At 46.6% G+C, this 19186-nt stretch overlaps 1 protein-coding gene across 1 annotated transcript; it reads right to left on the bottom strand.

Annotated features, from left to right (window-relative positions):
- Positions 1-253: 253 nt before the first annotated feature.
- Positions 254-18997, bottom strand: DYNLRB1 (dynein light chain roadblock-type 1). The gene is made up of 4 exons (XM_007522702.3): positions 18527-18997; positions 10429-10504; positions 7855-8022; positions 254-551 (listed from the first exon to the last, which is right to left on the bottom strand). Exons 1-4 carry the CDS (start codon positions 18527-18529, stop codon positions 508-510), a joined length of 291 nt encoding a protein of 96 aa, XP_007522764.2. The 5' UTR covers positions 18530-18997; the 3' UTR covers positions 254-507.
- Between the last annotated feature and the right edge of the window lie 189 nt (positions 18998-19186).

Here is a 19186-nt window from a genome sequence, read left to right as displayed (position 1 = left end):
GACACACTGGTAGGAATGGGAAGTGATACAGAGTGGTTTGGGCCAGGAGACACAGAAGCCAGGGACACCATTATAATCCAGACCCAGGTTAGTTAAGTGGGGCCAGGGGTGCAGTGAAGACCACGCATCTCAGAGCCATGGATGTTACTTTGCTGTGGGGGGGTGAAGGCAGTGCCCGGCAGCAGCCTTCTGACCATGCGATTACATAGGAAGAGACGTCTTTCAGCCTAGTGTGTAAAGACACAGAGCAGGGTAAGCATTTTGATTATTTTTAGTTAAACCTGAACATGAGCAGAGAGGACCCTCCCAGGAGCTCAGGGGTGACTGGCAGCAAAGGTAGGTCACGGTGTAACGGGTGGACTGCAGCCCACGCACGGTCCTGGGCTGGTCTGAATGGGCTTGAAGGTGATTTCCATGTGCCAATCTGTTGACATGATTAACGCTTTATTCTTGGGGTGTGGGGGTGAGCATTAAATTAAGGAATGAACAGGAGCCAAGAAATGTGGCTTATTCAGTTGGATTCTGAATCACAATCAGGAAATAGTCTTTATCTGCAAAACAAGAATAAAAAAAGACAAATCACTACATGGAAAAATGAGAGAAAAACAAAGTGAATAAACTACCAAGCATAAATGGGAGGGCAACAGTAAACACCAATGCTCAGATTCACTTCCAAGAGCTAGTGAACAGAAGGTAAAGGTGCCAGTCTCCTATGGGGATTCCTGCAGTGTGGCTGCTGGAAGGTGTGTGCAGCCTTTCGCTCCACTGGGGAGTGCAGCGCGGCCTCTTCTCCAGTCTTCTCAGTATCAACAGGCTGCTCTCCCAGTTTCCCTCAGAACTCAGGTTCAGGGAAGTTAAGTGAATTGCTGTTAGGTGTGTTTCTCAAACGAGGGACTCACTTGAGAGAGTGTTTAAAAGAAACACTAATGTGGGGAGTCGCGCGGTAGCACAGCAGGTTAAGCGCATGTGGCGTAAAGTGCAAGGACCATTGTAAGGATCCTGGTTCAAGCCCCCAGCTCCCCACCTGCAGGGAAGTCCCTTCACAGGCGGTGAAGCAGGTCTGCAGGTGTCTGTCTTTCTCTCCCCCTTTCTGTCTTCCCCTCCTCTCTCCATTTCTCTCTGTGCTATCCAACAATAACAACATCAATAACAACAACAACTACAACAATAAAAAAATAAAACAAGGGCAAAAAAAGGAAATAAACAAATAGTAAGAAATACTAATGTGAAGTGCTTTGCATTCAGGAAGTCTTTTTTAATTACTTATTTTCCCTTTTGTTGCCCTTGTTGTTTTTTATTGTTGCTGTAGTTGTTGTTGTTGTTGGACAGGACAGAGAGAAATGGAGAGATGGGGTAGACAGAGAAGGGGAGAGAAAGATAGACAATTGCAGACCTGCTTCACTGCCTGTGAAGTGACCCCCCTGCAGGTGGGGAGCCGGGGGCTCAAACCAGTATCCTTAAGCTGGTCCTTGTACTTGGAGCCACGTGTGCTTAACCCACTATGCTACCACCAGACTCCTGCATTCAGTAAGTCTTGAACCCCAAAAATTTGTGGTTTAAAGATTTATGGGAGCTGGATGGTAGCGCACCGGGTTAACTGCACATAGCGCAAAGTGCAAGGGCTGACACAAGGGATCCCTGTTCAGCCTCTGGCTCCCTGACGGCAGGGGCTTGTTTCACAGGCGGTGAAGCAGGTCTACAGGTCTCTCCATCTCTCTATCTCTCCCCACCCCCCCATCTTCCCTTCCCTCTCAATTTCTCTCTGTCCTATCAAAAAAAAAAAAAAATTATGTGTGAGAAAGAGAGAACCACAGCATTCTCTGACTTATGCAATGCCTCGTGCTTTCTAGTCAAACACTGCACCACCTTCCGGGCTGCAAAACTTCCCCCTTCCCAGAGCTCTGCTCAATTCTGGTTTACTGTACCACTGGGGTTTGAGCCTGGAACGTTTTGTGCCTCAGGTGTGAAAGGCTCTTCGCATAACCATTGTGCTATCTCCACAGCCCAGAATTTTCATTTTTAACAAGTGCCCAGGTAAGGCTGCTGCTGAGTCAGTCAGTGTTAAAGATGGGATTTAAACTTCAACCACACCGGCTTAGGCCAGTGGCAGTTTTAACACAGGCTCTGCTGCTGGCCGTCCAACCTTTTAGATGTGAAGACCTGTCGAGGCAAAAGCTATCTGGATTCCAACTCTGGGGTTCTAATCTAGTGAGGACTCAATCCATGAAATCATAGCAAACCTAAGTCATCAATCATCAACAGTGTGCCTGACTGCCCTTCACTTTACACTACAAAAAACTGGAGTAGCAGTGTCCTAAACTTGGCCAACTTAGTCAAACTATAGACATTTACCATGTATCCAGTTCAAGGTTGACCACTCTTAATATAATTCAGTGGATCCTCACATCACTACAGCAAGTACCAGTGTTTTTTCTTTATTTTATTTTATTTATAAAAAAGAAACACTGGGGCCTGGCGGTGGCGCACCTGGTTGAGTGCACATGTTACAGTGTCAAGGACCCAGGTTTGAGTTCCCCGTCCCCACCTGCAGGGGGAAAGCTTCATGAGTGGTGAAGCAGGCCTGCAGGTGTGTGTCTGTGTCTCTTTCTCTCTATCCCACCCTCCCCTCTCGATTTCTGGCTGTCTCTATCCAATAAATAAATAAAGATAATTTTAAAAAAAAGGAAACACTGACAAAACCATAGTGAAAATGCTGAGACTCACTGAGTTACGTGACTTGCCTAAATCAAGGTAAAAAATAGAAACGGGGTATCTACTAACTTTTTGACTTTATTTTATTGTATTTATTTATTGCATAGAGACAGAAGTCGAGATGGGAGACGGAGACACCTGTAGTACTGCTTCACCACTCATGAAGCTTCACATACCCTCATCCCCACAGGTGGGAATGAGGGCTTGAACTTGGGTCACTGCAACATTTGCCTCAACTGGGTGCACCACTGCATGGCCCAGCCTACTACCTCTTCTATGAAGTAAAGGAAACACCTCGATGTTCCAGTCTTTCTGCTAGGAAAGTGAATGAGGAAGGAGTATGAAGAGTAACACCTGGACTAAAATGTGCCTTTTTTAGGTGGAAAAAAACAAACAAACTAAAATTCTACCAGTGGCTCTATAATTTCAGAAATTGCATAATGTTGGCATGACTTTATAACAAACTATGATTACTTTTACCAACACTAACAAGGTTTGATCCAGATACTCTGAATATCTTTAGCCTCTCGCCTGCTGAACACAAGAGAAATGGCAGAAACCAGCCATGTCTGCTCAGATTACACCACAGCTTCCTATGACAGTGGGCTGGCTGTTACATCTGGGAGAAATGACCAGGTTTTATGGCTTATCAATCAGCATAAAAAAGAAAATCACTAATAAAACAATTAACAAGCCAATGATAGAAACAAACACATTTGACAAGTCCCTTCCTCTAAGTAAGCAAGCAATCAAGCAAGCCCAAAATGAAATGTCATTTCACGTGGTGCTTCAGATGGGCTGTCTTAAACCAGTATGGGGTAAGATTTGGTGTGTGTGTACATACATACATACACACACACACACACACACTCACAGAAACTGGTATGTAGGGGCTTGGTAGTGGTGCACCTGGTAGAGTGTATGTGTTACAGTGCTCAAGAATCTGGGTTTAAGCCCCTGGCCCCCTGCAGTGAAACAATGCTGCAGGTCTCTTCCCCCCCCCCTTCTCTCTCTTGCTTCCAGGATTATCACTGGACCTTGATGCCAGCACTACAAATCCACTGCTCCTGGTGGTCATTTTTCCATTTTATTGTATAAGACAGAGAGAAACTGATGGGGGGAGAGATAGAGAGGGAGAGAGATAAGACACCCGCAGACCCGCTTCACTGTTTGTAGGTGGAGACAGGCTCAAACCTGGATCCTTGCGCTCTGTACTATGTGCACCACCGCCCACCCCCTCCTTCCCTCTCAGTTTCTCTTTATCCAGTAAATAAATATTACAGGGGGCTGGGTGGTGGTGCACCTGGTTAAGCACACACATTACAGTGTGCAAGGACCCCGGTTCAAGTCCCCACTTGCAGGGGCAAAGTTTCATGAGTGGTAAAGCAGGGCTGCAAGTGTCTCTCTGTCTCTCTCCCTCTCTATGCTCCCCCTCACTTTCTGTCTCTAATAATAAAAATTTTTAAAAAGCCATATATATATATATATATATATATATATATATATATATAAACAAACAAAAAAAGGTGGAGTCATACTACCTGAAACTACCTGCAATTTTTGGCTTGAGAAGCAGCTGCTTAGCTAGACGAACAGATCTCCTTCTTGGGCAGGGGTGCGGTGCTGGGGTTGCTCCTGTGGTGTTGTAGGCTGCTCATTACAGTCTTGGAAGGATTCACCTCAGTCATATAGCAGTCAGGAGGCGGGGGTACATAGCATAATGGTTATGCAAAAAGTCATGCCTGAGGGAGTTGGGCAGTAGCGCAGCAGGTTAAGCGCAGGTGGTGCAAAGCACAAGGACCTGTGTAAGGATCCCTTCGAGCCCCCAGATCCCCATCTGCAAGGGAATCACTTCACAGGTGGTAAAGCAGGTCTGCAGGTGTCTATCTCTCCCCCTCTGTCTTCCCCTCCTCTCTCCATTTCTCTCTGTCCTATCCAACAACAACGACATCAATAACAACAATAATAACTACAACAATAAAACAAGAGCAACAAAAGGGAATAAATAAATAAATATTAAAAAAAAATAAAGTCACGCCTGAGGCTCAAAGTCCCAGCTTCAATCCTCCGGACCACCATAAGCCAGAGCTGAGCAGTACTCTGGTTAAAAAAAAAAAAATTGTCTTCTCAGATTTTAAAAAGAAGATAGGCAGGGGCTGGGCAGTGGCACACCCACTAGAGTGTACACATCATCATATGCAAGGACTCAAGTTCAAGCCCCTTGTCCCTATCAACAAGGTCACATTTCACTAGTGGTGGAGCAGTGCTGCAGGTGTCTCTGCCTCTCTTTCTCTCTCTCCCTCCCCCATCCTATCAAAGGAAAAAAAGGCCACTGCACCAAATTGCAATGATAATCCTGGTTAAAATAATAGCAAGTTTATTGTAGAATTAATGGTGTTTATTTACTTTCCTCATGTTTGGGAACTACTCTCTGCACTGACCCAGCTTTCTAGTTCTATTCTCAACTCTTGACATCATCTTCCAGACAACACTTGTTTTTTTTTTTTTTTTGCTTCCAGGGTTATTGCTGGTGGGGCTTGGTGCTTGCCCCAAGCACCAAGGAGGCTATTTTTTCCCTTTTGTTCCCCTTGTTGTTTGTTGTTGTTATTACTGTTATTGCTGTTGTTGTTGGATAGGACAGAGAGAAATGGAGAGAGGAGGGGAAGACAGAGAGGGGGAGAAAAAGATAGACACCTGCAGACCTGCTTCACCACTTGTGAAGTGACCCCCCATGCAGGCGGGGAGCTGGAGGCTCAAACTGGGATTCTTGAGCTGGTCCTTGTGCTTTGCGCCATATGCACTTAACCCGTTGTGCTACCACTCGCCTCCCCCCTCCCCACAACACTTTTAGCTCTTCTGCATGTTAGTTATCAGGCTCAGGCAAAAAATTACTAAAGTCATGGGCCCCAGGGCCAGGCAGTGGTGCACCTGGTTAAGTTCACACAGTACAATGTGCAAGGACCCAAGTTCAAGCACCTGGTCCCCACCTGCAAGGGGAAAACTTCACAAGTGGTGAAACGATGCTACAGGTGTGTCTCTGTCTCTCTCCCTCTCTATCTCCCCCTCACCTCTCAATTTCTCCCTGTCTTTATTCAATATTAAATAAAAATATTTTTATTTTTTTATTATTTATTTATTTATTTATTCCTCCTCCAGGGTTATTGCTGGGCTCGGTGCCTGAACCATGAATCCACCGCTCCTGGAGGCCATTTCCCCCCCCCTTCTGTTGCCCTTGTTGTAGCTTCGTTGTGGTTATTATTATTGCCCTGTTGATGCAATTCGTTGTTGGATAGGACAGAGAGAAATGGAGAGAGGAGGGGAAGACAGAGAAGGGGAGAGAAAGATAGACACCTGCAGACCTGCTTCACCGCCTGTGAAGCGACTCCCCTGTAGGTGGGGAGCCGGGGGCTCGAACCGGGATCCTTACGCCGGTCCCTGCGCTTTGCGCCACATGCACTTAACCCACTGCGCCACTGCCCGACCCCCATAAAAATATTTTTTTAAAAAGTCATGGGCCCCTTTGAATATACCTAAAATAGACTTCTTGGCTTCTTTCCACATGAAGACACTTTGTTCCATCTTCTCTATTCTTACCTTTAGGTTCCTGTTTATTAAACAATAAGTCCTGCTTTATATCTTATGGCCTTTAAACCACCAAGTTGTAGATACTATCATTAAACCATTTTGACTTCCCTGGGCAGATGACCTCACCAATGTGTCCTGGAACCTCACCTCCCCAAAGTCCTATCACACTAGGAAAAGACAGAAACAGGCTGGAGGTATGGATCGACTTGTCAACATCCATGGTCAGTGGAGAAGCAATTACAGAAGCCAGACCTTCTACTTTCTGCACCCCATAAAGAATTTTGGACTATACTCCTGGAAGGGTGAAGAACAGGGAACCTGCAGACCTGATTCACCGCCTGTGAAGCGACTCCCCTGCAGGTGGAGAGCTGGGGCTCCAACTGGGATCCTTACGCTTTACACCATGTGCTCTTAACCCACTGTGATACTGCCCAACTCCCCCAAAGTAACAGTTTTCAAGGCTAAAATAGCTCTACAGTATTTCTGCTTCATGGTGTGTGTGTATACCACAGAAGTGCACTGCCAGCTCTATTTTTTTTTTTTTAATTAATTGCCACCAGGGTTATCATTGAGGCTTGATGTCTGTACAGCAAATCCACCAGTCTAAGTGGCCATTTTTTCCTTTTTGACAGGAGAGAATTTGAGAAGAGAAGGGAAGATAGAAAAAAATACAGAGACACCTTCAAGTACAAGAGTACTTGCTTCACCACTTACGAAGTTTCTTCCCCCCGCAGGTGGAGGCAGGCACTGGAACCGGGTGCGTGCATGAGGTAAAGTGTGTGCTTAGCCAAGGTATGCCACTGCCCGGCCCCCTTAGCTCTGGCTTTTGATGCTGTTAGGAATGAGCCTGGAACCTCAGAGCCCCAAAGTCATTTATATAACTGCCATGTTATCTCCTGGTTCTGCTTCATGCTTTGGTTGAGAAACCCTGAATTCTTCTTTTAATCATAGCCATGCTGTTCTTTAACTCACTTTATACTCTTTTCTGATGCCCTCAAGATTCAGGCCAGAGCTATGGAGGTTGCTGAGTGGACAGAGCTTACCCTTTGCAAGCATGAAGTCTTGGGTTCAATCCCTGGTACTGCACGTGACCAAAGAGTACTCTGGTCTCCCCCAAGTACATATATAAATCTTTAGGAAAGAGAAAGATTCAGATCCAATGTTCTCTTTTCTGGAAAGCCTTTACTGACTGCTCCAAGCAGACCTAAATCATATTCTCTTCTATGTCTCCAAATGCTCCTTGACTTAATCCACATCAAGGTGAGGGCTACACCGGGTGATACTTTACCTGTCTGTCCCCTCCCATTAGAGCAAAATTCTCCCTAGCAATCGAGAATTCAGAACAGGGTCTGGTCTAGCATCACTGTGAATGATCAACAGAGATGCCAGCCAGACATTATTAGCCTGGCCAGGAAGCAATCAACTTTGTACCTTCATCTCTTAAAGGTGTTTTTTTTTTTTTTTTTTTGTGGAACCCATGGAAGCACCAATCTCTCCAGAGTCTTTTTGATAAGCTATAGAGCATGTTTCCCAAGCAGGTATGTGAAGCCCTCTTACCTGGTGCAACCATAATTTCATTTTTCTTGGAGCGAATTCGAAGGAAGGTGAGATCATTCTGTGGGTCAATTTCACGCACAGTGCTCCGAGCCTTTAAGATGAAGTTGTGCATAAGGTTGGCATATTGTGTGGTGGTGGGATTGTCCATGGTGCTTTTGATGGGAATGCCTGAGGGCATAGCAAGACAGATACTGAGCAGGATGCTACAGCCCCTTTCTGCCTAGCTCCCAACCCCACACTAATTCTACGGTACTGTGCTGAGATGAACAGGGATGACTGTGTGTGAATTAAGTGTTGCAGTTAACACCATCATTATTTACTGAGACCTACTATGTGACAGGCACTGTGCTAAACACTTCAAATATGCCAGTTCCCAGAACTACTCTGAGGATGGAGTCACCATCTTCACCTGTCAAAACAAGGCAACTGAAACTTTTGAGCTGTCTTGCCTACACAGATGAAAACAAACAGCAGGCAGGATTCAAATACGTGTCTGTTGGGTTCTCTGCTGGGCACCTTTCACAAGGCTGCACTGTCTCAACTACTTTCTAGCACTAAAGAGAGACGATCACTACACTGACTACAACCTGAACAAGGATGGCAGCTGGCAGCCTGGGAGGTGGTACAGTGGATAGAATGCCATCTTGCCAGCCTGAGGTCTCAAATTTTATCATTGGCATTGCTTGTATCACAGTAGCACTCTATTTCTCTCTATAAATAAACATATCTAAGACAAACAAAAAACCCAAGGACAACAGCTTTTCCAAATATATAAATAATGAAAAGGAGGATGAAAGGAAAAATGTTAAGTTCCAAGATATAGCTGTCACTGGTGTTTTGCTCTAGTTTTCACTGAGGGGGGGACTTAGGACACAACTATAAACAAAATGCCTATATTCACATGATCATCACCCCCCATCCCCAACTAAAGCCTGTCTCTTTCTCAACATTCACTCTTGTACAAAGTACTGCTGCTACTCCAAAGAGCCCACTATGGCCATTTCACAGTTAATTGTTTCACTATTGTTGGAAACTTTAGGCTGTATTTTTATTTTATTTTATTTTATTTTATTAGTTGACTAACTGAGCAATGCACATCAGTATGCACAGGGCTTTCTCTGTTTCTTCCTCTTCCTCTTCCTCCTCTTCTTCTTCTTCTTCACCAGAGCACTGCTCAACTCTGGGTTATGGTGGTACAGGGGATTGAACCTGGGACTTTGGAGCCTCAGGCATGCAAGTCCCTGTATAACCATTATGCTATCTACTCCTGCCCCCTTCTCTTAATGAAATTTTTCTTTTTTTAAAATTTTTTAAATATTTATTTACTTTCCCTTTTGTTGCCCTTGTTGTTTAACATTGTTGTGGTTACTATCATTATTGATGTCGTTGGATAGAACAGAAAGAAATGGAGAGAGGAGGGGAAGACAGAGAGAGGGAGAGAAAGACACCTGCAGACCTGCTTCACCACCTGTGAAGCAGTGTGGGGAGCCGGGGGCTCGAACCGGGGTTCTTATGCTGGTCCTTGCACTTTGCGCCACATGCGCTTAACCCGCTGCACCACCACCCAACTCCCAGTGGACTTTTTCTTAGTGGACTCCATCACTGGGGAGTGTCTGCTGTCATGAAGGTGAGGAATGGGACTCAACTTGATCTACCTCTGGCCACTAGTGGGTCACCAGGTGTCTGTGAGTCACTGTGATGTGTCAATACAAAGCACCACTGAAGATGGCCCAATAACTCATAGCTGGCACTATGATAAGTAACACAGGTGATTCTTACATGGCTGAGCTTTGGGCCCAGGACCATGTTAATTTGGCCCACAGTGAAAAAAAGTGAATAAAGCTAGGGATTAGTCAAAAACTGACTCTCAGGCCCACTGACGACAAGAAACTGGTGCCCCCACAATTGGGCGGGGAGGAGGGTTCAGGTCCTGGAACATGATGGCAAAGTAGGACCTAGTGGAGGGTTGAACTGTTATGTGGAAAACTGGGAAATGTTATACATGTACAAACTATTGTGTTTTGCTGTCATCTGTAAACGATTAATCCCCCAATAAAGAAATTAAAAAAGAGAGAGAAAGAAACTGATCCTGTTTTATCTGCTTAGGGCTGAGGAACATAAGCAACAGCTGTATCAGAGGCTGTTCTAAGTTGAATAAAGTCACAAGAATAAATTAGTCACTTGGTTTTTAGGGAGGGAATATCAAAAATATGATTTTTCAGTATAGTGAGACTGAGTGAATTTTTCCTTTTAAAATTTAGAACTTGAACAACAGAGCAAGAACACCGGAGGTATTTAAAAAAAACATTATGGGTAGACAGCATAATGGTTATGCAAAAGACCTGCATGCCTGAGGCTCTGAAATCACAGATTCAATCCCCTGCATCACCACAAGCCACAGCTGTGCAGTGCTCTGATAAAAGATTCTGAAAAAAGCAAACACCCCCAAAACACTTGAAAATTAGACTATGTACATGAAGCTTAGTAAACAGTTAAAAGTAAGTGTTGTGATGTCTGGGCTGTTTCCTGGGGGCTTCAGGTCAAGACCAGGGGCAGTAAGTGGGGAGGGAGTACCTTCTGTGTTCACCACGATGATGCCCTGCACTCCCTTTTGGCTCTGAAGTCGTTTCAGTGTTTCCTCTACTTCTGCCTGTCAGGGAGAATAAAACCAAGGTTAGGAGGTAGCCAGTCTTTCAGACTCCTGACAGACGACTCCCCCTGAAAACAACACAACTTCTCAAAGCTCCCCAAGACTGTTTGGAGTGGTACCTAGGCACCAACAACACCCAGGCCATCTGCTTAAATGTCTCACACGTATAAGCTTCTCAAGGCCCTCTGCCCAGAAGGCATTAGTGAGTTGTGTCCCAACCCTGGACCCCAGCTGTTGGAAGCAAAGTACAAACACCATTTCTGGGAATACAGACATGTACACACATATTTACTAATATGGCACAGCTGGAAGTAGAACTCTGACTGTTTGTGGGGAAAAAAGTGCTATGTAACAGGAAGGAAACATTATTTGTGGCCCAAACTACACAACTGAAAACATGCCAGAGGAAGCAAAATGATGCTATACAGATAGACCCACTGACTTGATATCTTACTGTGACACATGGCACACAGCCACGGGGAAATGTGCATGAGGAAGGGGCTCATTATCTTGATTCTGCAGAACTAGTCACAGAGTGGGAGGCTCTGGCACATGAGGAATTTGTAAACCCGACAACTGGACCATGCAAGGCCCTTCGATGTTACCATTCTCAACTCTGTTCCCTTCACTCTCCATCTGCTTGCTCAAATCTCCCTGCCTTCACATCTCTTTACTCTAACAAGGTCATTCCTAGTGCAGTGGAGTCTTTGCCCAAACGCCTGACTGCACTGGGGACGTGCTGGGTTTACATTTGAGGATCTCTGCAGTGGTCTGCAGATGAGGAGCTCAGCAAACAGCTGCTCAAGTGAACTAGGTCCAACTCTTCACAAAGAAAAAGCAGTCTACTGTGTGTTCCCAGGAAGTGCCTTTCAGACTCAATCCAGAATCTAGTCAGAAGCTCCTCTAAGTCCAGGAGTCAAATTAAGATAGAAAATAAGCCTATTAACACACAAAGAGTGGTTCTCCACCCGCAGGGGCTCATGACTGAGGGTAGGAGTAAAAAGAAAGCTCCTCAACGGTGGGAGGGCAACACAATGAACTGTTTTTCTAGTAGGCACAATGCTGACAATCCAGTCACTACTATCCACTCCCCAATGACACAAGAATGCTCTCAAAAGCTAGAGGGGAGGGCAAACAAGTTCTTCATACAAAACAGCACACAGCCCAATCAACACCTCTGACAGCTGGAACCAGGGTTTAAAAAAAAAAAAAAAAGAAGAAGGCTAGCTCTGTGGAAACAAGTACAATAGAGTAGACCAAGCATTTATGACATCATGATTCTGGCAGCACAGGAGGTGGCGCAGTGGATAAAGCACCGGACTCTCAAGCATGAAGTCTTGAGTTCAATCCCTGGCAGCATATGTACCAGAGTGATTGATGTCCAGTTCTTTCTCTCTCTCTCTCCCTTTCTCATTCATAGATAAATAAAATCAAAGAAACTAAAAAAAAAAAAAAAGTGTTGGACTTCTAAGCACAAGGTCCTAAGTTCAATTCCTGGCACTGCATGTGTCAGAGTAGTGCTCTAATTCTCTTTCCCTCTCTTTCATTAATAATAAGTCTTAAATAAATAAAAAAAGAACACCATAATTCTGTGACAGACTTTCACTATGTTCCTATTGTATATTATTCTGGACAGGAGGGATGAAGTACAACAGTGGCCAATACTATACAGTCCTCAATGTGATCTGGCAATTAAACAAAGAAAATAGTAAAAGAAAAACATCAGATACAAGGACTAGGAAGATAGCTCAGCCTGTTAAGGACACCAACTTATTTGTATGTCTGAGGTTCTAGTGGCTAAAGATTCAGTCCCTAGCACTACCATATGCCAGAGCAGATCTGGTCTCTCCCTCCTCTCATTCTTTCTCTCTGAATAATTTACAAGAATGTCAACTATAACAGAATGTAGGGGCTGAAGGTCATCGAGGGCCTCACTAAGATCACCGCTGGATAGAGAACTGAAGAGAATGAGAGCTAAGATTCCCTTACTGGCAAAGTAAAGGAGCCAGTGTGACTCAAGTGCAATAAGCAAGGGACCACAGCTAGGATCAGGCATGATTCCAGTGGGCCTGATAGGTTACAGTTATGACTACTGTGTTTTAGGTTTTTGTTTAGGTTTTTTCCCCAGGGTTATTTCCTGGGCACAGTGCCTGCCCTGCTACTCCAGTAATCCTACTTTTCTTTGACACGAGGGTGAGAAGCAGAGAGGGGGACAGAGAGAGGGAAGAATCAACTGCAGTGAAGTTTCCTTCGGCAAGTGGGTACCTAGGGCTTGAACCTGGATTCTCACACTGTCACCAGGACCCCAGTAATGATTTTTTTAAATTGCCAGTAGGATTATCTAGGGGGCTCGGTGCTTGAATGATGAATCTATTGCTCCTGGAAGCACCCCCCCATTTGTAATTTGATAGGACAGAGAAAAGATAAAAGGGAAAGAGAGACACCTGCAGAATTACTTTTCCACTCTGCAGATGAGAGTTGGGGACCTGAACTTAAGATTCTTGAGCATAGTAACATAAGCCCACCACCCAATCCTTCTAATGACTGTTTTTTTGTTTGTTTGTTTTGCCTCTAGGGTTATCGCTGGGGCTCGGTGACAGCACTATGAATCCACTGCTCCTGGTGGCCATTTTTTCCCAATTTTATCAGATAGGACAGAGAGAAATTGAGAGGGAAGGGGGAGACAGAGAGAGAGAAAGATAGATACTTTATTTTTTTATTTTTAATTTTTTACCAGAGCACCATTCAGGCTTATGGTGGTGTGGCAGATTAAACATGGGACTTGAGAGACTCAGACATGAAAGTCTCTTTGCATAACCATTATGGTACACCCCCACCCTGAAAGATAGATACTTATAGATCTGCTTATTAAGTGTTCCCCCCCCTGCAGGTGGGGTGTTGGGGACTCAAAAGCAGACCTGGTGCGCCACTGCCTGGTCACCATGATTTTTTAAAAAATTTATTTAATTTATTTATTCCCTTTTGTTGCCCTTGCTGTTTTTTTTATTGTTGTAGTTATTATTGTTGTTGTTGTTGGATAGGACAGAGAGAAATGGAGAGAGGAGGGGAAGACAGAGAGGGGGAGAGAAAGACAGACACCTGCAGACCTGCTTCACCACTTGTGAAGTGGCTCTCCTGCAGGTGGGGAGCCAGGGCTTGAACCGCGATCCTTATGCCGCGCCACCTGCGCTTAACCCGCTGCGCTACAGCCCGACTCCTGATTGTTTTTTCATGAAGATGATATGGGAAGCCACTGGCAGGCTGTGAGGTGAGAACTAATATTTCAGAAGGGTGGCTCTGGCTGCTCTGTGGAGAATGGACGGCAGGGGGCAACCACAGTCTTCTGTGAGACTGACAGCCAGCACATGCTGCTCCCTCTAGAAAAAGAGGAAACTTCTCCCTTGCTACTTATGTAATTAATTCCCAACCTTCAGCTCTAGAGTCTCACCTGTCCCTCTTCTGGGTCCTCACAACCCCTGCCTTAACAGCAGTCACCACAGTCATCACAGTGGGGGGCAACTTTCCCATCTGTCTCCTGCAAGACCCAAAGCACTAGGGAAGCAGGCACTTTACAGCTCTAGTACTCCGCACAGAATAAGCTCAATAAACAGGCAGAAAAGAAAAAGCTGGGAGTCGGACAGTAGCGCAGCGGGTTAAGTGCAGGTGGTGCAAAGTGCAAGGACCAGCGTAAGGATCCCAGTTTGAGGCCCTGGCTCCCCATCTTCAGGGGAGTCGCTTCACAGGCAGTGAAGCAGGTCTGCAGGCGTCTTTCTCTCCTCCTCTTTGTCCTCCCCTCCTCTCTCCATTTCTCTCTGTCCTATCCAACAACGACATCAACAACAACAACAATAATACCTACAACAATAAAACAAGGGCTACAAAAGGGGACAAATAAATAAACATTAAAAAAAGGAGAAAGAAAATAAAAAGCAAGGGGGGATCAGGCAGTGGCACACTTGGCTGAGTACTCACATCATCATGGGTTTGAGCACACACAGTAAGAAACGTGAGGGTATACAAGTATACATTGATCTATTTATATTTTTATTATTTATTTATTGGATAGAGACAGCCAGAAATTGAGAGTGAAGAGGGAGGTGGAGGGTGGGGGGGGTAGATAGCATAATGGTTATGCAACTATACTGTCATACCTGAGGCTCCAAAGTCCCAGTTCAATCCCCCTGCACCACCATAATCCAGAGCTGAGCAGTGCTCTGGAAAGAGAGAGACACCGACACCTACAGCATTGCTTTACCACTTGCAAAGCTTCCCTCCTGCAGATGGGGATGAGGGCTTGAACCCTGGTCCTTGCACATTTTAAATATATATATATTATTTTTTAATATTTATTTTCCTCTTTGTTGCCCTTGTTTTTATTGTTGTTGTAATTATTATTGTTGTTACTAATGTCATTGTTGCTGGATAGGACAGAGAGAAATGGAGAAAGGAGGGGAAGACAGAGAGGAGGAGAGAAAGATAGACACCTGCAGACCTGCTGAAGCAACAACCCTGCAGGTAGGGAGGCGGGGGCTCAAACTGGGATCCTTCAGCTGGTCCTTGTGCTTCGTGCCATGTGTGCTTAACCCGTTGCACGACCGATCCTTGCACATTTTAACATATGCACTCAACCACCCAGCCCCTACATGGATCTATTTGTAATCTCTATAGTAGCCGTGTGTACTGAAGACTGTACTGTAGACCATTACCCTTCCTATAAAATGAAAAAATAAATAAAAACCACTACAAGTCAGATGTAGGAATGAATGCTTTCAGACACAACTCTTGAGCTGAAATCTTCCATGGTTAGTATGATCCCCATTTTAGAATGAGAAAACAGTTTCAGAAAGGAAGAACATTGTCCAAAGATGCATAGCAGGCCAAGAGAAGAACTGTATATGCCGCTGACCTCAGGTGATGAGGTTCCTGCTTTGGGGAGCTCGTGTTATGGTGGCAGAAAACTTCAAAAAGTGACTAAGCTTCTTGCACAGCACAGGGACAGGATTAAGGGTCTGGGGGAAGAGCTATTCTGGTTAGGCCAGGGACACTTGAGGATACTGACTTTTTTTTTTTGCCTCCAGGGTTATTGCTGGGGCTCAGTGCCTGCACTATGAATCCATTGCTCCTGGAGGCTATTTTTTTCCATTTTGTTGCCCTTGTTGTTGCGCTTGTAGTTGTTATTGTCATAGCTGTTGTTGTTGTTAGATAGGACAGAGAGAAGTGGAGAGAAGAGGGGAAGACAGAGAGGGGAGGAGAAAGATAGACACCTGCAGACCTGCTTCACCACTTGGGAAGGGTCCTCCTGCAGGTGGGGAGCCGGGGCTTGAATCTGGATCCTTACGCCCAACTCCCGAAGATGCTGACTTTTAAAAAAATATATTTTTATTACTTATTTATTCCCTTTTGTTTCCCTTGCTGTTTTATTGTTGTAGTCATCATTGATGTCGTTGTTGTTGCATAGGACAGAGAGAAATGGAGAGAGGAGGGAAAGACAGAGAGAAGGAGAGAAAGACATACACCTGCAGACCTGCTTCACCGCTTGTGAAGCGACTCCCCTGCAGGTGGGGAGCCAGGGCTTGAACCAGGATCCTTGAGCTTTGCGCCACCTGCACTTAACCCGCTGCGCTACAGCCCTACTCCCATGATGCTGACTTTTATCTAAGAACTAAATGATGGAAAAAGAGGAGGAGGAAGAGGAAGGAGGATGGAGAGAGGAGAAAAGCACTCTAGGTGACAGGGTGAAAGCAAAGGCAGTGTGTTCCAAGGACAGATGACCTATATAAGATATATATATATATATATATATATATATATATATATATATATATATGGCCTTATAACTTACCACATAACAGAAAGTCAACTTTTAACTTTTAAATTATCAGTGAAATGGGAATGGTAGTGGCACATCTGGTTGAACACAAACATTTTATTGTGCAAGGACCTGGGTTCAAGGCCCTGCCCCTCACCTGCAGTGGGGAAGCTTCATGAGTGGTGAAGCAGGGATGAAGTTTCTCTCCCCCCACCCCCATATACTCCTTTTTCCCTCTCAATTTTGGTCTCTATCCAAATAAGATAAACAAATAGAATATTAAAAAAAAAAAAAAGAATTACCAGTGAAGCTAAAACAGAATTTAATGTTCTCTTTTTCTGAGCCTTTTAGATTTTGTAATCAAGTTTAGTGATTTTGGGGGCGGTAGATAGCATAATGGTTATGTGACGGGTGTGACAGGTGCTGTCTGGCCGAGCCCCACTGTGTAGCAGGCACCAAACTCAGCAGGGGGATGGGGGGACCCGCCTCTCAAGGATGGAGGTTATTGCTTGTTACCTTGCAAGTTTTCTTTCTTTTTTATAGATTTCATTCATTTATCGGTGAGAAAAGTATGAGAGAGAGAGAGAAAGAGCCAGACATCACTCTAGTACATATGCGGCCAAGATTGAACTTGGACCTCATGCTTGAGAGTCCAGAGCTTTATCCATTGCGCCACCTCCCCAACACAAGTTTTCTACGAATGTTAAAACAAGATGTTTGTAAAGGTCACACAAGAAAACTTATTAATTTAAAAAAACTTTATTGGGGGTCGGGCGGTGGCGCAGCAGGTTAAGCGCATGTAGCGCAAAGCGCAAGGACCGGCATAAGGATCCCGGTTCGAGCCCCCGGCTCCCCACCTGCAGGGGAGTCGCTTCACAGGCGGTGAAGCAGGTCTGCAGGTGTCTATCTCTCCTCCTCTCTGTTTTCCCCTCCTCTCTCCATTTCTCTCTGTCCTATCCAACAATGAACAACATCAACAATGGCAGTAATAGTAACCACAACGAGGCTACAACAACAAGGGCAACAAAAAGGGAAAAAAATGGCCTCCAAGAGCGGTGGATTCATGGTGCAGGCACCGAGCCCAGCAATAACCGTGGTGGAAAAAAAATTTATTATCTCTATTTATTGGATAGACAGCCAGGAATCGAGAAGGTGGAGGGGTAACAGAGAGGGAGACACCTGCAGCCCTGCTTCACACATCAGTTTCTCTCTGAGGTGGCGACCGGGGGCTCGAACCCTGGTCCTTGTGCACTATAACGTGCACTCCGGCGGTAGCGCAGTGGGTTAAGCGTAGGTGGCACAAAGCACAGGGACCGGCGTAAGGATCCCTGTTCGAGTCCCCGGCTCCCCACCAGCAGGGGAGTCGCTTCACAGGGGGTAAAGCAGGTCTGCAGGTGTCTATCTTTCTCTCCCCGTCTTCCCCTCCTCTCTCCATTTCTCTCTCTCTGTCCTATCCAACAATGGCGACAACAATAACTACAACAATAAAACAACAAGGGCTACAAAAGGTGAAGCAGGTCTGCAGGTGTCTATCTTTCTCTCCTCTTTGTTTTCCCCTCCTCTCTCCATTTCTCTCTGTCCTATCCAACAACAACGGCTATGACAACAATAACAACTACAACAAGCACAAGGCCAACAAATTGGAAAAAATAGCCTCCAGGAGCAGCAGATTCTTAGTGCAGAAAAAAAAAAATATCCCGACGAGACCTGTCTCCAGCTTTGCCACCCCCCGCCCCCGGTCTGGCTCGGCTCCCAGCACTCAGACCCACTGGCGCCGTCTCCCGGGAGGCGCGGCTGCTGCAGGGCGAGGGGACCGACCGCACAGCGGCGGTACGGAGGTGGGGGGCGGTAGGGGAGCGCTTAGCAGCTCCCAGGAAGCGTCACCCTATGTCAACGCGCTGCAAGGCCCAGAACTACCACGTGGGGCTCCGGGGGGGGGGGTGCCCCCGCTTCTCCGTCAGCCCCTCGCGAGGCCCGAGCACCCACTTCCGTTCTAGGGGCAGCAGGTCCGGCAGCCCCACCCGGGTCCCCTCCGCCCTGGGCCCGCGCCTCCCGGGTTCCGCCCTCCAGTTCGCTCGGGCCCCGGCCCCACCCATCCCGGCGGATTCCCAGCACAACGCTCGGAGAAGGTCCCGAGGTTTTGGAAGACCAGGCGCAAGAGGGTGGGCAGCCGTGCTCTGGCCGCTAGTCCCAAGCTTGGTGCGGACACTCACCATCTCGGACCGTTCGGACACCTCGGCGTCGCCAGCACCCAGCCCTGTCCCGATGCTTTAGCGCGCCTGCGCAAAGCTCCGCTCACAACGGACGTTCCCGGTGGCCTATGAGGGGCCGGCGTGGGGGCGGCGGCGGGCGGGCCTTGGCTTTTCGGGGTTGCGGGGCCGCCCGGTGTGGAAGCCGCGAGCTGCCACAGGCTTTGGCTGGGGACCGTTCTCTGCTTGCGTGGTGCCGGAAGCAGCCTTCCGCTCGGACCCGAGGCTCCGAGCTGATTCTGGAAGCACTGGGTGGGGAGCTGGGAGACCCCACGTCTGCGTCCTGCTGGAGGCCAAGCTACGCGCGGTGCCAAAAAAAACCAAAAACAAACGCCCCGGATGTGCATTGAAGGCCCGGATTCGGTCTGGGTTCTGGCGGCTCTGGGGTCACCAGGGCCGCGGGGGACCTTCCAGCCGCCGCTGGGTGCGGACGCGGAGATGATGGGATCGGGGTAGCCTGCGGCACCCCCCACCCTGCCAGCGTTGCCATGATGCAGCTGCGGGTCCTTCCGGTTTCCCCGGAAGTCTCTGCCGTCTTGTGCTCTCGCGGGCCGCCGCTCTCCGCTCAAGAGGGCCGCGCAGTTGCACAGTTGCTGAGGCAAGAGAGCTGTCTGCTCCAGCCCC

The sequence above is a fragment of the Erinaceus europaeus genome, chromosome 1 (genome assembly GCF_950295315.1).
Source record: "Erinaceus europaeus chromosome 1, mEriEur2.1, whole genome shotgun sequence".
Taxonomy (NCBI): Eukaryota; Metazoa; Chordata; class Mammalia; order Eulipotyphla; family Erinaceidae; genus Erinaceus; species Erinaceus europaeus.
This window is presented reverse-complemented; position numbering and strand designations above follow the sequence as displayed.

Coding starts and splice junctions, on each gene's coding strand:
- DYNLRB1 (XM_007522702.3), bottom strand. Junction 8,023..10,428: donor CATCGTGGTGAACACAGAAG/GTACTCCCTCCC, acceptor CTATGCCCTCAG/GCATTCCCATCAAAAGCACC. Junction 552..7,854: donor TGAAATTATGGTTGCACCAG/GTAAGAGGGCTT, acceptor CTTGTTTTGCAG/ATAAAGACTATTTCCTGATT.